Source organism: Patagioenas fasciata, chromosome 1 (assembly GCF_037038585.1).
Source record: "Patagioenas fasciata isolate bPatFas1 chromosome 1, bPatFas1.hap1, whole genome shotgun sequence".
NCBI classification, from domain to species: Eukaryota; Metazoa; Chordata; class Aves; order Columbiformes; family Columbidae; genus Patagioenas; species Patagioenas fasciata.
Genome location: NC_092520.1, coordinates 91,736,345 through 91,751,568, shown reverse-complemented (window position 1 = coordinate 91,751,568; position 15,224 = coordinate 91,736,345). Strand labels below are relative to the sequence as shown.

The 15,224-nt window shown below is 36.0% G+C and overlaps 1 protein-coding gene across 23 annotated transcripts in view; it reads left to right on the top strand.

Moving 5' to 3' along the window:
* The window catches only part of SYNJ1 (synaptojanin 1), a 63,715-nt gene that overhangs the window by 35,669 nt on the left and 12,822 nt on the right, over positions 1-15,224 (top strand). For 11 of the 23 annotated variants that reach the window (XM_065862572.2, XM_065862561.2, XM_065862560.2 and 8 more), the window contains 10 exons: positions 789-947; positions 2,990-3,146; positions 3,480-3,597; positions 3,716-3,931; positions 4,761-4,839; positions 5,860-6,022; positions 8,085-8,291; positions 9,282-9,410; positions 10,018-10,056; positions 15,124-15,171. In XM_065862572.2, coding sequence (XP_065718644.1) covers positions 789-947; positions 2,990-3,146; positions 3,480-3,597; positions 3,716-3,931; positions 4,761-4,839; positions 5,860-6,022; positions 8,085-8,291; positions 9,282-9,410; positions 10,018-10,056; positions 15,124-15,171 — 1,315 coding nt within the window. The remainder of the gene's footprint in view (positions 1-788; positions 948-2,989; positions 3,147-3,479; positions 3,598-3,715; positions 3,932-4,760; positions 4,840-5,859; positions 6,023-8,084; positions 8,292-9,281; positions 9,411-10,017; positions 10,057-15,123; positions 15,172-15,224) is intronic. The other 12 variants (XM_065862573.2, XM_065862571.2, XM_065862570.2 and 9 more) reach the window with 3 other exon arrangements.

Sequence of the window (15,224 nt, the reverse complement as noted above, 5' to 3'; positions counted from 1 at the left end):
CCTTGAGACTTAAACCTGTCTTAAATTTTGTAGTCACGCTGTCCTTTGTTCTTTTCTATGGTATGCTGCAGGAGTCTGACATCTTATTTTACAGAGTTTTTTATTTTCTGAATTTGTCCCCATGGTCAAGTTTCACTTTTTCCTGAAAGTACTGTATTCTTATGGTCCCTAGAAACAGTTTCCTGAATGCTGCTGTTTTAATCTACCAGTGTATCTGCTTTGATTTACTTAAGGGCAATGGAAAAATCAAAACAAAGAAGGAAGCAGAAGTTCTCACTTTAAACCCTAGGCTTTGTTTAAACTAATAGAGCCCTTCTGTCTCTCCCTAGCCATGAAAATTGTATGTAACTGAAGAGTCTTCAATTAAATCTGAATAATAAAGCAGTTTTCAGTTTGTCAGGATATTGTGCCACAAGATCCCAGGGTAGTGTTTTGTTCTTCTTTTTAACCTCTCTATGACACAAGTAGCAGTCATCATCTTAGAACAGCCTTCTAAAACAGGATTAGAAAGATGAAGAATTTCAGAATCTAATTCAGATGATGTTTCTTTAGAAACATCATGTTTCTTTAGAAACGCAAACTACAAAAGAAATGTTACTTCTTTCATATTCTATATGTGTGAATACCATACAGTTGGCCGTGTTGTTCTAACCATATAAACACTAAATACTAACAGCTCTGCTAGTAATGATGCATATTTTACAACCAAAAACTGAACTTCTGCACCTGCAACTAGTAAATTGATCACTCAGTTGTTTTTAACTTCCTTGTGTGCTTTTGTTTTATAGGGAAGGATGCTCTTTTCCCATGACTATATCTTTTGGTGTGGTGACTTTAATTATCGGATAGATATTCCAAATGAGGAGGTTAAGGACCTAATACGACAACAGAACTGGGATCCCCTTATAGCAGGAGACCAACTTATCAATCAGAAGAATTCTGGACAGGTATCTTACAAATGTTACTACACTTAAGAATACTTTATTTTTCTTTTTTGCTTTAGCAATTTTTGTGGTGCTTCTGTAAATCTATATCCTCAGCATATTTTACTTATTGCTTTTGTCCAGCTAGTGGTATGGAAGGGTGGGACACAGCAACATTTAGTAACTTATTCGTAGTAACTGGCCTAAAGAGGCAGTGATGCAAATACAGCTGCTAGTTGTAGGAGTGAGGTTTTTCTTTCCTGAAAATAAAGGAAACTTTATAATCTTTTTAGAACTTTGTGTTGCAATTTACTAATTATAATGGTTTTATTTTTGTTGGGTGCAACTATTAAAAAAAAAAATTTATCCAAGTGCTTTTGGTCATGTTACTGTTTACTTTAAATTGCTGCAGTAAAAGGTCTAATGCTGTTACTGTCGTTCTGTTGGAAAAAGGAATGGTCCAAAATATAGCCTTTTTACTTAACAAAGAAAAAGATTGTGGAATAACAAAGTATGGAGAAGGCTCCATATTTTAGATTTTTCGGGTTTCTTGGGAGGCAGCACATAGCAATTAAAGGAATATTTGTAATGAATCAAATTCTGTGTGAAAGTGATATTTCTTTCCAGCTTTATATGGGAATGCTGTAGATGGTAAAATGAGAGAGCATCCTCTGTTGTTAGTTTTGGTTGCTTGCCAGCACTTTGATCATAAGCAGTGTTTTTTCTGAGTTAGAGTTCTCTTCCATTTGTGCTGCTGTCTTGTGTGCCCGAACGGCAGGAGAACACTTGATAATTTTATTTTTTAATAGCCGTGTTCCTAGAGAAAAAGCAATATATGTTCAAATGGGCAGACAACATGATTGCTTGTCAATTCAACCGAAGCAAGAGAGGTGTAGGGGTCTTGGGGACACTTCCAGCAGTTATGAAACTGGAAAGATCTATGGAAACTACTGGAATATGAAGAAGACTTAAAATAGTCTCCTGGCTGGTAGAAGAATAGTATTGCACTGTTCGGCTGACATTCCAGTATTTGGAAGTGGCTGGCAGGGCAGCAGAGGGAATCAACTGGCAAAGAAATTAATAAATTGTCTCAGAAGTTATGGATCTTCCCATATTGATCTTCTGATATTGATTTTTAAGTTGACTGGATTTCAGTTTTTATTTCCAACAAGAAAAGCAGGCTAACCTGATGCAGACCATAAGATCTAAGTTAGATTTGTATTTTACAGATCTCTGATGTGAAGTAAAACTGACCATGCAAGATTAAACTCAAGACTGCAGCTGGTTAACTCAAGGGTTTTAGCTTATGTCTAGTTTAAACACTTCAGGAGTGAGCAAATCTCCTGGCCTTCCACAGTCTTGTGTCAGCTGGCTGTAACTGTTTATGTTGCAAAGTACCTAATGGACTCTTTGATTCCTTTCAGTTGACTGTATCTCTAAATACAATACCTTGACAGATAATTTCACATATCTCTTCTTAATCTGTTTTCCTATTCACTTGAGAAGAAATGGTGATATTAGCTCTCTAATCTTTCAGTTCATATCAAAATATTGAATGTATTGAAGACTTTTTTTTTGTTTTCCTCCTTATCTCCTGCTTATTGGTAGGGCGTCTTGTGTCAGTTTGGGGGAATGCTTTGCATGTTCAGAAAGGTACATAAAATGTAAACCTTAATTTCCAATGTTTGCTGACACATGAGCAACTAATCAACTAATTAAAATGCTGTGGACAGTGTCTGTGTTCTGGATGACCTCAAGTTCTAAACAACATTGGAGGAACAGTAGGTTGCTCGTGAGCCTGTGTTTAAAGATAGAAATGTTGACATACTTCTGTTTAACGATGATAGGTCTGGGTCGCTATTTAGTCTTAGTGACAAACGCAGCATGTTTTCAGCAGATACAATTTGGGAGAAGGATTCATATTTTCAAATTAACTTCTTTTTTTTTTTTTTTGAGATGCGTATACAGGTTTTCACTGTTAGAAAAGAGAATTCTGATTAGTTTCAAGCTGTTACCCATCTGTTTCTGTCTTCTGGCATGACACATAAATGCTTTGTTTCTTACAGATTTTTAGGGGATTTTTGGAAGGCAAAATAAATTTTGCTCCTACATACAAATATGATCTATTTTCTGATGATTATGACACCAGTGAAAAATGTCGCACACCGGCGTGGACGGACCGTATTCTTTGGAGAAGAAGAAAGTGGCCTTTTGATCGATCAGGTTTGACTGGTTCCTTCTCTTAACTGGCTTATAGAATCCATGTAGTTACATTCACAGTGCCAGTGACTCTGAGCTTCTGTCCCTGACTGTGCCTCAGACAGAAAGCTTGTAATAGCATTTGCAGTAAATACAGTGAGGCTGAACAGGAGGATGAAGGATTACATATCAGTTACTGATATTTCTGTAATTCCAGAGGAACTTCTGTTTTTTTTCTGTAAAACACTTGGTTTTGATGTACTTTCTTTTTGATCTTTTTAGAAATAGCTTATTTTGTAAAGCATATTCTTGCAATCACTGTTTTTCCCCTTTTGTTTTCATTAATACTCAATGTAGCTGAAGACCTGGATCTTCTAAATGCCAGTTTTCATGATGACACTAATGTCCCTTATACATGGAATCCTGGTACTTTGTTGCACTACGGAAGAGCAGAGCTGAAGACATCTGATCACAGGTTTCAATTTTGTTTCACACATTACTTCCTAAGCATGGAAGATTTAGTATTCATGCTGTATATTTTGTTGCTCAGATACTCTGCTTACAGGTTTTTCTCGTGTATTTTTTTTTCCAAGGCCTGTGGTTGCATTGATTGACATCGACATATTTGAAATCGAAGCAGAAGAGAGACAAAAAGTTTATAAGGAGGTGATTGCAATGCAAGGACCACCTGATGGTACTATAATGGTCTCCATCAGAAGTTCTTCGGCAGAAGAAAACTATTTTGATGATTACTTGATTGATGAACTTCTTCAAAAATTTGCGAGCTATGGTGAAGTTATACTGATAAGGTTAAAAGGACTTTTTTTTTTTTAAATCTCTATTATTCTTCATTGTTCCCACCTATTTCCTGGATCAAGTTACTTTCTTAGCGAGCATTTCAGTTATGATCTGCTTCATTTTTAACATTTAGACTTCAACTTTAATGAAAATTAGTTTTACATACCCGTATGTGCCTCTGTTTTCAGACTTAATTTTCCCAGATACTCTTTGTTTTGGAGACAGAGTACCATACTGACTTTCGCAGAAACCAGTCACACTTAAAATTTGTCACTTATGTAATTTTATACAAAATTTGTATTTTAAAATTAGGTTAGTAGTTTTAAATGAAGAAGAAAGAATCCCTGTGAATGTTGCATTTTCACTGAGCTGTGAATTGAACTATAAGTGTTGCAGTATTTTGCTTGGGGCTTGGGGGGCTTGTTTTAGTTTTGTTGGTGGTGGGTTTGTGTGTGTGTTTTGGTTTTGTTTTTATATTCAGAAGACTAGCAGCATAGTCCCAAGTCCATGGTGTGATGTTATGTGAAACACCTAATACAAATACCTAACCTGTAGCAACACAATTAATATTGAATATGTAACTGTAGTCACATAATTTTTAAGAGGACAGTGCTTTTGGTGTGTGATATTTACCTGGTTCACTTTTGCTTTTCTGTTGTTGTTATTGTTGTTGCAAGGATACACTAAGTTAAAGCTTGTTATCCAATTATGTATATTTTAGCGAACTTAAAGTTATTCTTCTCCATCAAGTGAAACATTGAAAAACCTGTAAGTAAGAGGCTTCAAAAGTTAGTAGGTAGATTAAATTATTTTAATTTTTGTTTCCAATGGGCTTTGCAGATTCGTGGAAGACAAGATGTGGGTAACATTTCTGGAAGGAAGCTCTGCTTTGAACGTTATGAATTTGAATGGTACTGAGGTAATGTAAAAATTACTGAACTCATGTATAGCAAGAGAAAAATCCAACCTTTTAAAGAGTGCTTGGGTGGATTCTTTTTTGTTTGTTTGTTTCTAATTCTTAAAAGTTCAAGTTCCATACTAGACTTATTTTATTTTATTTTATTTTATTTTATTTTATTTTATTTTATTTTATTTTATTTTATTTTATTTTATTTTATTTTATTTTATTTTATTTTATTTTATTTTATTTTATTTTATTTATGCTTTTGATAGCCACATAGCATTATGTTGATTATCAAAAGCCATTTGAGAGAAGTACCAAACTTAATTTATTTTTAGAAGGAATGGGCTGTTAGAGAAATGAAGATCCTATATTGAGGGGCATCTTCATCAAATGAGGGGTTTCTAATATATACTTTTGTAGTGATTTAAAAAGCTGAGTTTTAACCTTGAGTTTGTAGTATGAACCAGTTTATCATATTTATAGCCTGCAATTATTTTAAATTCAGCACTTCTGTACTGCAATCACTTAAATTGTCAACATTTCAGCTCTCATTGACTTCTGTAGGGCCACTATTTAATCTTTAGAAAAATTTTAATTTTCATGTTCAACTTTTTACTGATCTATGTTGTTGCTAAGACTTGGATTCTGTGATGTGATGTTTGCAGATGGATCCTTGCATCTGCTGAGAGTTTTGCTGACAGTCCATGCAGGATGGGGCTCAGTGTCATGTGTCAGTTTGCAGAATAAAGGCCTACTGTTTTATCAGTCTCTAAAAATAATTTCATTAATATGAAACAAATTGTTAGCTTTTTTTAGAAAACTGTCGTTGTAATTAACAGTTTAAACTACCTGAATGTACTTAATTACCCCAACAAAATGAAAAGGATAATTATTTTTTTGACTTGTCACAATCATTGTTTAGTCCCAGAAATTCTGATAACCTTATTTGTGATATTTTCAGGGGTTTTTTTTCACTTTTTAAAAAATCCTACTGTTAACAATTTCTGATTTGTGCATACCTTTTTGGCAATTCAGCTACTAGGAAGGATTATAAACATAAGCTTGAAAAATCCAGATTGGATCAGAACTTTGGAAGAAGAAATGAATCTAGAGAAGATTAATATTGGGCTGCCTTCATCGACAAGCTCCACTTTGCTTTGTGAAGATGCTGAGGTTACTGCAGACTATGATATGGAAGGTTTGTTGAAATCAAGTATTCCTTGTTTTGATATGCTTACAGTTCTAAATAATGTTGTTAATTTAACCCGTGTACAATACTTTTATTTAACAAGTTTATGCCCATCTAAAACAGAGAAATTAGAAATCACATTATTTCCAAGAGTATCTTGACAACTTGCTGAGCAGTGTCAGTTCGTGCTGTATCTCTAGGTTTTACTAATTTGCTGACATTTTATTTATTCTTCTCACTTCATCCTGTGACCTGCCCTCTCAGGGTCACTTCATTCAGGCAACTTTTACTGTTCCTGGAGACTGCCTGTAAGCAGGATATACACAGCTTCAGAATGCAAAACAATTGTTGTTTTGCTAATACACGTAATAGATTAATAGGTCTAATGAGACCCCATGCTAAGCATCGATACGCTTACCAGCCCCCAGAAGACACTTGCTGAGTCTTTGACTGGCAGGCAAATATGACTTGGGCAAGGAAACCTTCAGCCTCCGTTGCTCCTTGAAACAGTCTGATCTTTGGCACTGATGAGTTGCTGTTTTCAAGTTCTCTGGTTTTTGTTGGCTTTGTTTTTTCCCTGAAGGGTTTCTATATATTTTTGTGTCATGCCTTTCTAGTGGAATCCTCAAGTTCCTGAATATCACTGTTGCAGCAATTGTGCCTCTGCATTTCTGCTTTTCTTTACTGCTTTTCTAATCTATGTACTTTGTCACAGCTTGTATTTTAAACAATTAATTTAATGAAAGATCTGCTTCACTCCCTCTCTACTTTAAAAGACATTCTCTTACATCCTTGGCAAGTAAAACATGTTTTTCCAACAGCAGCAAAACAAATGTCCCACACCTTACCTGCTGACACTTCCTCTGTATTGCATTCCCGTATGTATTTTACAGGGTCTTTTTTTTTGTAATTTCTTGAAGAGGTGTACTTTCTAGATGTAGTTATTGTGTCTATAATTATTTATTTTAAGTTTGAGTAGCTCATTTGCTTTGAATTTCTGTCAAAGCTCCTTAGTGGCATACGTAACATTGCAAAAGTTTCAAGAAAAAGAGATGGCAGTTATATATTCTGGAAAGAGTAGACTAAGGGGCTTTTGTACAGGCATTTCATAAAGGAAGATATGTTTTGGTAAGGGTACAGATAGGGAAAACCTGTATGAAAAGTTGGAATTTGTGTTGGTCTCGGTGTCACAAGATACTTTATCTGTTTTCCAGTGCAGGTAGGAAACGTGACTTTACCAGTTTAGGTGCTTGCATGATTGGTCAATTTTATTAATAGTCGTATGTGAAATTGTATGTTTCTCTTGAAATGTGACATCTCAAATCCTACAAGACTCTTAACTCAAGAGCTAATGTCAAATTAGTAGCCTGGTTACTCTGTTACTGCTGAGCAGTGCAGCGTTGAAGCTGGAACTTCAGTAGAGCATTGTGTGTCATTCACATACCTGAAGAGAGTGAAGCCTACAAGTTATGGAAGAAAGGTTATTGTGGACTTACTGGCATGTGATTGGCTAATTGTCTATTTTAGGCATTTTGAACATCAACATCAAAATATTCTAAATTGGCAGCTTACTTTTCAAAAACATGCCCATGTTGAACCTTTTTGTAAGCATCATCACCTTTTGAAACAGAAGGTATTACAAACAGCAGATATCTTGAAATCCCTTGCTCAGCCTTCTGAACAATAAATTAAGCTTGCCATCTTTTGCAAACCAAGGAAATAATTTTTGCAAAGGTCTTCTTTGTAAAGGTAATTGTTTCTTAGATTAAGCAACATTACACTTGCCACACTATTATAATTACCTATAGTATAGATCTATAACATATATTATGCATTTGGAGTATGTTCAGCTATTTTCAAAACACATGCATTCTTCATGAGTAATTTTATGATGCAAGAATCATGCTTGGGTTGTTGAGCTAATTCCTTGGAACTTGAGGGCTTTTTGCAGGAAATCCCATGCCCAGAATGAGTTCATAATTTCCCCACTTTTAAAAATAACTGTAAAATAACTGTTCTTCTCTTTATTTGACATGCTTTTTCTTTTGTGGGGGTGGGGTTTGTTATTTAGGAGACATTGATGACTATAGTGCCGAAGTAGAAGAAATCCTGCCTCAGCATCTACAGCCAACTTCAGGCTCTGGTCTTGGAACCTCCCCGAGCTCTTCACCACGTTCCAGTCCCTGTCAATCCCCTACGCTGTCAGATGGACCTACACTCCCAGTGAGACCAAGCCGGGCACCAACAAAAACCCCGGGACCACCTGTTTCCACACACAGTGTGTATTACATTGCTCAGCTGCCTCCATTACTGCTACACAATCTGGCAGCTGCATGGCTCACTGATAGAATGCTACCTTATAGGTGGTTTTTAATAGAGCTTTTAGAAGCATATAAAAGACTATTCTTGTCATTATTTAGCATTTTATGCATAAGTGGCCTTGGGTAAATCACCTCATTCTTTGTGTCTTGGTTTTCTTAATGGGCAGTGGAAGAGCTTTGTTTCCTGAGTCATATTTAATACACTGTCCACTGATCTGTAGTGCTGCAAACTGCATAACTTGCTCTAGTTCTTTAGTGTTTCATCATGAAAGAGACACCTCAAAGAGCTATGCAATTAGTACGCTTTCTGTGTTGATTAGCCTGAAACCTCTGTTCGAGGATTCTGTTGCAATGTGTCAGTATAATCCCAGTTCACTTCAGTCATACTCTTCAAATACAGCCCATTTCAGTTAAAGCTTCTCTCAGCTCTACTATGTAAATGGTAATCAGTAGATTTGTAAATTGGGTGTATAATATGAAGGCTTCTGTTTAAACGCAACTTTAATGAAAAAGTGGACATTTACAATTACAGTGTTTGGAATGGCTTCTAGAACAGTTTATGTCAATGTAATTTGGAGTAACTTTATAAAGACTGATAAAATGCCTTCAGAATTCCCCTTGTAATGCTTTTTTACAGAGCACTTAATAGATTAGCATCAAAATCAAAATTTGGAACCTGCAGGTTTTAAGAATATTTAGGATTCCATGAAAAGCATATACCGATTAGAGCATATGAGACAAAAATATTGGTTTGGGAAATCTGTTTGTTTTCACCATGAGTTTATTCATTTTGTTTTCCCTCTTGCAAAAATTTCTGTATCGTTTTTTCCAGGGCTGAGGACTGACTGTCATCTCTGTAAAAAATAACTTGCTATTAGAAAAGCTTTTGTGTGATTAGAATATACAAGTGATTAATTTTTGCATTGTTTTCTGTTGTTATTCTCCAGCTGAACCTCAGCACAGTACGCAGCAGAAAGAGTCGTCTCAGAGCTTGGAGCCTAAGCGTCCTCCACCACCTCGTCCCGTTGCTCCTCCTGCACGCCCTGCTCCACCACAGAGGCCACCTCCACCATCAGGTAATGTGATGATGTACATCAGGAGGTCAGGAATATTTTGTTTCAGGTCTGTGAGCTAAACTTTGAAGTTCCACAGCCGAACTACACCTCAATTTTTCAGTAAAATGTTTAGTTGTTGCGTTGAATAGCAATAACAGCATGGGAAATAACAACATTTTTCCATACCATTTAAATATTATGGTCTTTGCTTAGTGAATAAGTTTTAAAATCTTTATAAACTTACTTTCACTGTTTAAATATGTGGGCTTCCCACAGCAGTGTTTACTCAACATTTTCATTTTTATAGCAAACATTTTCATTTTTATAGCATCTTCATTTTTTAAATAAAAGGTAAATAATCTTGTACATTCATTGATTTATATTTCTTTAATTTTTGCATCAGTATGTGTGCATTTAATCATGTCTGAGATTTTAATGTAGAGTTCATCTGGATCATCTGAGAATGTAAGCAATTGAGCACTAAGAAACCGGATGTTCAGAAGCATATGGGCAACATAGTTACTAACAAACTGACCCTTGTCATTTTTAACTTTCTCATTCTTTTTCTTCCCTCTTACTGTACTGATATCTTTCATTATTGCTGCATTCATTTCTTAAATACTGTAAGGCGGTAGGAGTCCTGCACCTGCTAGAAAGGAATTTGGAGGTAATTATTTTAATTGTTTTCAATATGAATGACTACATAGCAAAACTACTATGGTGGTCTGTTGTGACAATACTTAATACGATGATGTGCAAAGGTATAAAAATCTTAAAGATCTTAACGATCAATGTCATTCCTTTCTCAGGGTTTGTTTTCTCTTCTGAATTACATTTGACTTTTTAGTGAAAAAATATTTCTCCAGATGTTGGTAACATTATAATCAGATAGGTCCAGGTTTTTATTAATTTGTCCTGGTCAAAATATACCCAGCTAACATTTCTGTGAAAGCAGAAACTTGTCTTTAGTTCAGGTGAGATTTTTCATTTAGGTGAGTTTTTTCCTCACAGTCTGTGACAAGGAGCATTGTACAATGGATTGTGATTGTAGCTACTTGCAGTCATTATCCATTAATTAATTGTTCAAATTGTCACTACTGCTGGTCTGGCCCTGTTTCCCCTGGATGATGACCAGTTAACAGAGAGCTCCAAATGACTGAGCTGTATTTGTCTCTAAGCTGAACACTAACATATAGGTAGTTTATTTTCAGTTTCCAAGTCTGAAATGTGTTTCTAAGGCCTTCCTAGAGACATGAAACATCCTGCATAGTTCCTGGAAGCAACATGTCATTCAGAAACACAAACTTAGCAAAATAATTTATTCAGTTACTTTCAAGACACTTGAGAGCTGCAGGTCTTTGCAAAATAACAAAATTCCAAAATAATTCTCCCCTAATTCCTTCCCTTTTGACAATGCTGATGGCCTTATCAACCCTTCAGGCTAGTTTTGTTTTTTACCAGCTTGATCTGGGTTTGCGTGTAATAACAACTCGCACATTCTCAAAATTGCTTCTTCATGAAACTAATCCTTGTCCTTCTTTGTCACACACTTCATCATTGAGCTGTCCTGCTTGGACTTAAATCAGCTCATTAATACATGGGATGGAGTAGAGAATAGTTAGTGGCTCTGAAATACTTTCTTAATGGCTTTTCAGACTTTGCTACTGAGTTTGTAGGAAAGAAGTTTTTTGAGAAAATAATTCAAAGGTTTTGAACAATCGCAGAAAATAAGTAAACTATTTTACATAGTATATAAATATCAGCTAACTTGTAATATTCTTTTGTTGGCTGGAGATGTGCAAGACTCTTAGATACAGCTGAGGGTAGGAGGTTATTATGCCAAAGGCATAATATTTTGAATATTAGTTAAAATGCTGAAGTTTTAGCAAATAGCCAGTTTATACATAACGCACAACATATGTAAGATTTAATGAATTGTACTACTTCAGTCCTAGGTAGTTTTATGTGCGCTGATACAATCCTGTTTGCCTAGTTTCTCTCAATTGCGCCAAGAGCAGTCACCTTTGTTTACCCTTTGCCAACATAGCTTTCCATGAAGAATTGTAGCTTGCATAAAACTTGCTTTTTATGCAATCTTTTAAAAGAGACAGTAGTATATTTTCTACCCTCTTCATTTTCCACTCATGGCATACATTTATACATCACAATGTTTTGCTTTTCAGTGTTACCTGAGCTCAGCTCTGAGTAAGCTAGCACAGGACTGGAAGCAGTAGAAATGTCATAGTGTGTCACTACACGTGGGGAAATGGCATCTGGTTCACTTACCTAGAGTGAAAGCTCCTAAAGCCCCATGAAAATATCCTCGTGTACTGTTAAAGTGTATTCAACTTTGGGTTTAGACTTCTGTAGCGAAGTGACATTGATCATGTCTTTAAAATGTTATAAATTTTAAATGTTACACTTTTTTTTTCCCATGTGTGTTAACCTATTTTCTGAGCACTTCAATTCCTTCAGTGCCCATAGCATCTCTTCTAATGGCTCAGTATGCTTTGAAGATGGGAACAGGATTTGGGCGTCCAGAGCTTTTTTTTAGAATTTGGTCATATTTTACATCAGAAGTAACTCAGAATTCAAGGAAACAAGGCTGTGTACTCATTGCAGGGGTTTGCAAAGTGTAGATTTGGATATGGATATGGAGGTATGGAAGATTTCCACTGAGGATTTTACATGTTCTCAATTTTTTTATAGTTAAAAATTTAAATGTTGCACTCTGTTTACCCAGGATTTTTTTTAATACATTACAGAGTAGATTCTTGTAGAACATTAAAAATTATAAAGGCTGATAATTGTTGATTACTTGAAGTTAAAAGATAACTTTTGTTTTGTATTTCTTTTTTTCCTTTAATAACATTAAACTTTTCCTGATTAATGCAGGAAAGGTGTACAGTTGTATCTTATCATTGGTTTAAACTGTTAAAATGGCATTAAGATTGGGTTAAGATTGAGAGAATGCACAGTAATTTCAGTATATGCAATAATTTGGGTAAAATTAGTTTTATTTTCACTGTGATTATCCTCCAAATAAAGAAATAAACCTAGAAAATAAAGAAATGAAGTTGACATTAAAAGAAATGCAAGTACGTTAACTATGAAAATACATGCACCAAGCAGCACGTACTTATTAGTAGTGTACACTGATATTCATGGTCACACATTAAACTTGCCTTTGCAAGAACCCCCCAACATCTTTATTTTTGCCTTGCAGCTTTTCTTTTTCTTTGTTTTTTACAGAACAGAGTTCAGGTTTGGGTGCATTAGGATATGGCAGTCATTTTGAAAAGGCTTTTTTTGATGGTGTTTTGGGGTCTTTTTGGTTGGGTTTTCGTTTGTTTGTTTTTAAAAAATATGGGGAAGAGCACTTTTTTTTTACTGAAGAAGAATGTTCAATAATGGAGGGAACAAGAAGCTTTAATGCTAAAACAGTAAATGCATTGTTCAAATGCAGGCAAATGGCGTGGATTTCGTATCTGTGTATACGCACACACACACATGTGCACACAAATGCACACTTTGCTTTATGAGAAGGTAGGGTTGCTTTATTTTCCATTAAGCTAGTGTGTAAATGTAGTCTTTGCAAAACATGCAGTTCTGTCTAAAATGTGTCAGGGCATAAGATACAGGTTGTTTCTGTATAAATCCAACCCCTTTCTTTAAAATACTATTTAAAACAAGTATGTGATATCTTTACTTGCAAAGTACTGTTTCAAACTGCTATAGAGAGTTCAAGCTATATGCAGACTACAGTAACAGTTTAAAATGATACCCCCAAAAATTTGTTTCAAGTTAAGATGTACATTTTTCAGTGTCCCGAAGATGAAAATCTTCCTATAATGTCCACTGTGACAGTATTATCACAGCACCATAATTTTGCTTTATCTCTGAAGAATATTATTAGTAAGTGAAATTTGTGGTCTTTGACCTTTATGCTGTTTCTCTTCTATATAATGAAAACTTCTAAATTTGCAAAACCTCATGCACCATAAGTCCGTGCCGCCTGACATGGTACCCCAACATAGGAACATGTCTATATGCTATGGGCAAAGAGGTTCTCTGCCTTCCTTCTCCTGAAAGGAGTTGATTTCATTAATCAATCTTGCATAAACCAGGACTTGCTTAACAGGAGCAGCCTGAAAATACCTGTCCAAAGTACAGGCTGAGTCGAGCTTTGGGAGGGGAAAGTGCAGAAGATCTGTGAAATGAAGAGGCTGGTTCCCTGCCCTTGGAGAGGTTTTATTGTGTCCATTTCCATTAATACTCTGAGATGCACAGTTAGTTTTATGACTCTGTAGCCACAGAGGGTTCAGAAGAGTATCCTGTACTCTTTTGAGCTGCTCTCCATCTCCCTTTATTTTCCCCAGGTAGGCTTCTTGTAGCCTGTGGGTTTTCAGTTTCAGCTTCAAGGTCTCTCTGGGTTGCACAGGCAAAGGGCAGGGCTAGTGCCTGAAGGCAATGAAACATTCCCAAGGCAGCACTCTCCTCCTGTGCCCCTTTTTACAAGCACTCTCTGTTCATCCTCCTCAGCACTGTTTCTCTCTCAGAGAAGTTCACTGTCAGAAGCTTTTGTGATGGAAATCTAAGGTTAATTGGCAGAGCTTGGAACTCACCCAGAATATATAACATACCAGATGTTCAGCAAAACCAGAGATTTGACATCTCTGGAGATAGTCGCATACCAGCCTCATCTGCAGCCTTCACTCTTCCTACTCTGAGTGACACCTCCACCCGTATCTGACAAAATTCACAGCACTCTTTCCAGATCATAGAGAGCTCCTGAGCAGATACCACACACTGGCACATGATGAGAAAGCATGAGGCTGTGTCATCGCTAAGGCAAAAGTTGCTTTTAAGGTAGGATTCTTGAACACTGGCTCCCTTTCCTTCCTCTGTACTTGAGCCACTCCAGAGTTGCCAGATATTACTGTTAGTTATTCCTATGCGCATGCCTTACGGATTTCTCCTTTGCATACCCTCTAGTGTTATCTATCTCCTGCTATGTTTTTACCATACAATTTTACGGACCCCATATATACTTCATCATATTGCAGAAATAGAATAATTCAGCATGGTTATGCATGATTGAAAATCTTCTTTCTCTTGATCTGAAGTGTAACATCTACGGTGCACCAGTTGAATACAGTTTTGCCACATACAGAGTGCTGCTCGGAGAGAACTCAATGATACAGTTCTGTAGGAAACATTACGTTGTATAAAATGGGAAACTTATTGGATCCACAAACTTGCTTATTCATGCGTAGTCTTGGCAGAAACCTACTATATAGTATGCTCCTGAATTACAGGAAACAGACTTAATGTTGCAGGATATAACTGATGTCCCGGTTTATTTTCAAGCGTTTGAGCATAGATACGTGCTCTGCTTTAGAAGAGTTTCAAGACTGACATTTAATATAATTCTGAATTTATAGAAGTTTGTGGAGAGTGAATACCGAAGAAGTAAAATTCTCTTTCAACTGTAATGTAAAATTGAAATAATAGCATGCTTCTAAACATGATCGTACTTGCTGATCCTTAATTCATGTGAGTCTGGTTTCCCCATGCTGCTGCAAGCAGTTGTGTCTTACAAGTAACTACAATCTAGCTAGGCCATTTTTAAGTTATGTAAAACTGTCTTGTGGCAGTGTTCTTTCTGGTTTTTACTTTCTCAATCTACTGCTTTTCTTATGCAATGTACAGCTTCTCTTCTTTCTCTGAAAAGGTCTTGGAGCTCCTCCCAGTCCTGGGGTAGCTAGGAGAGAAGTAGAAGGTAACATAACAATTTTTGTATTCTAGAAACAGATTTCTAATTTAATACCCAAG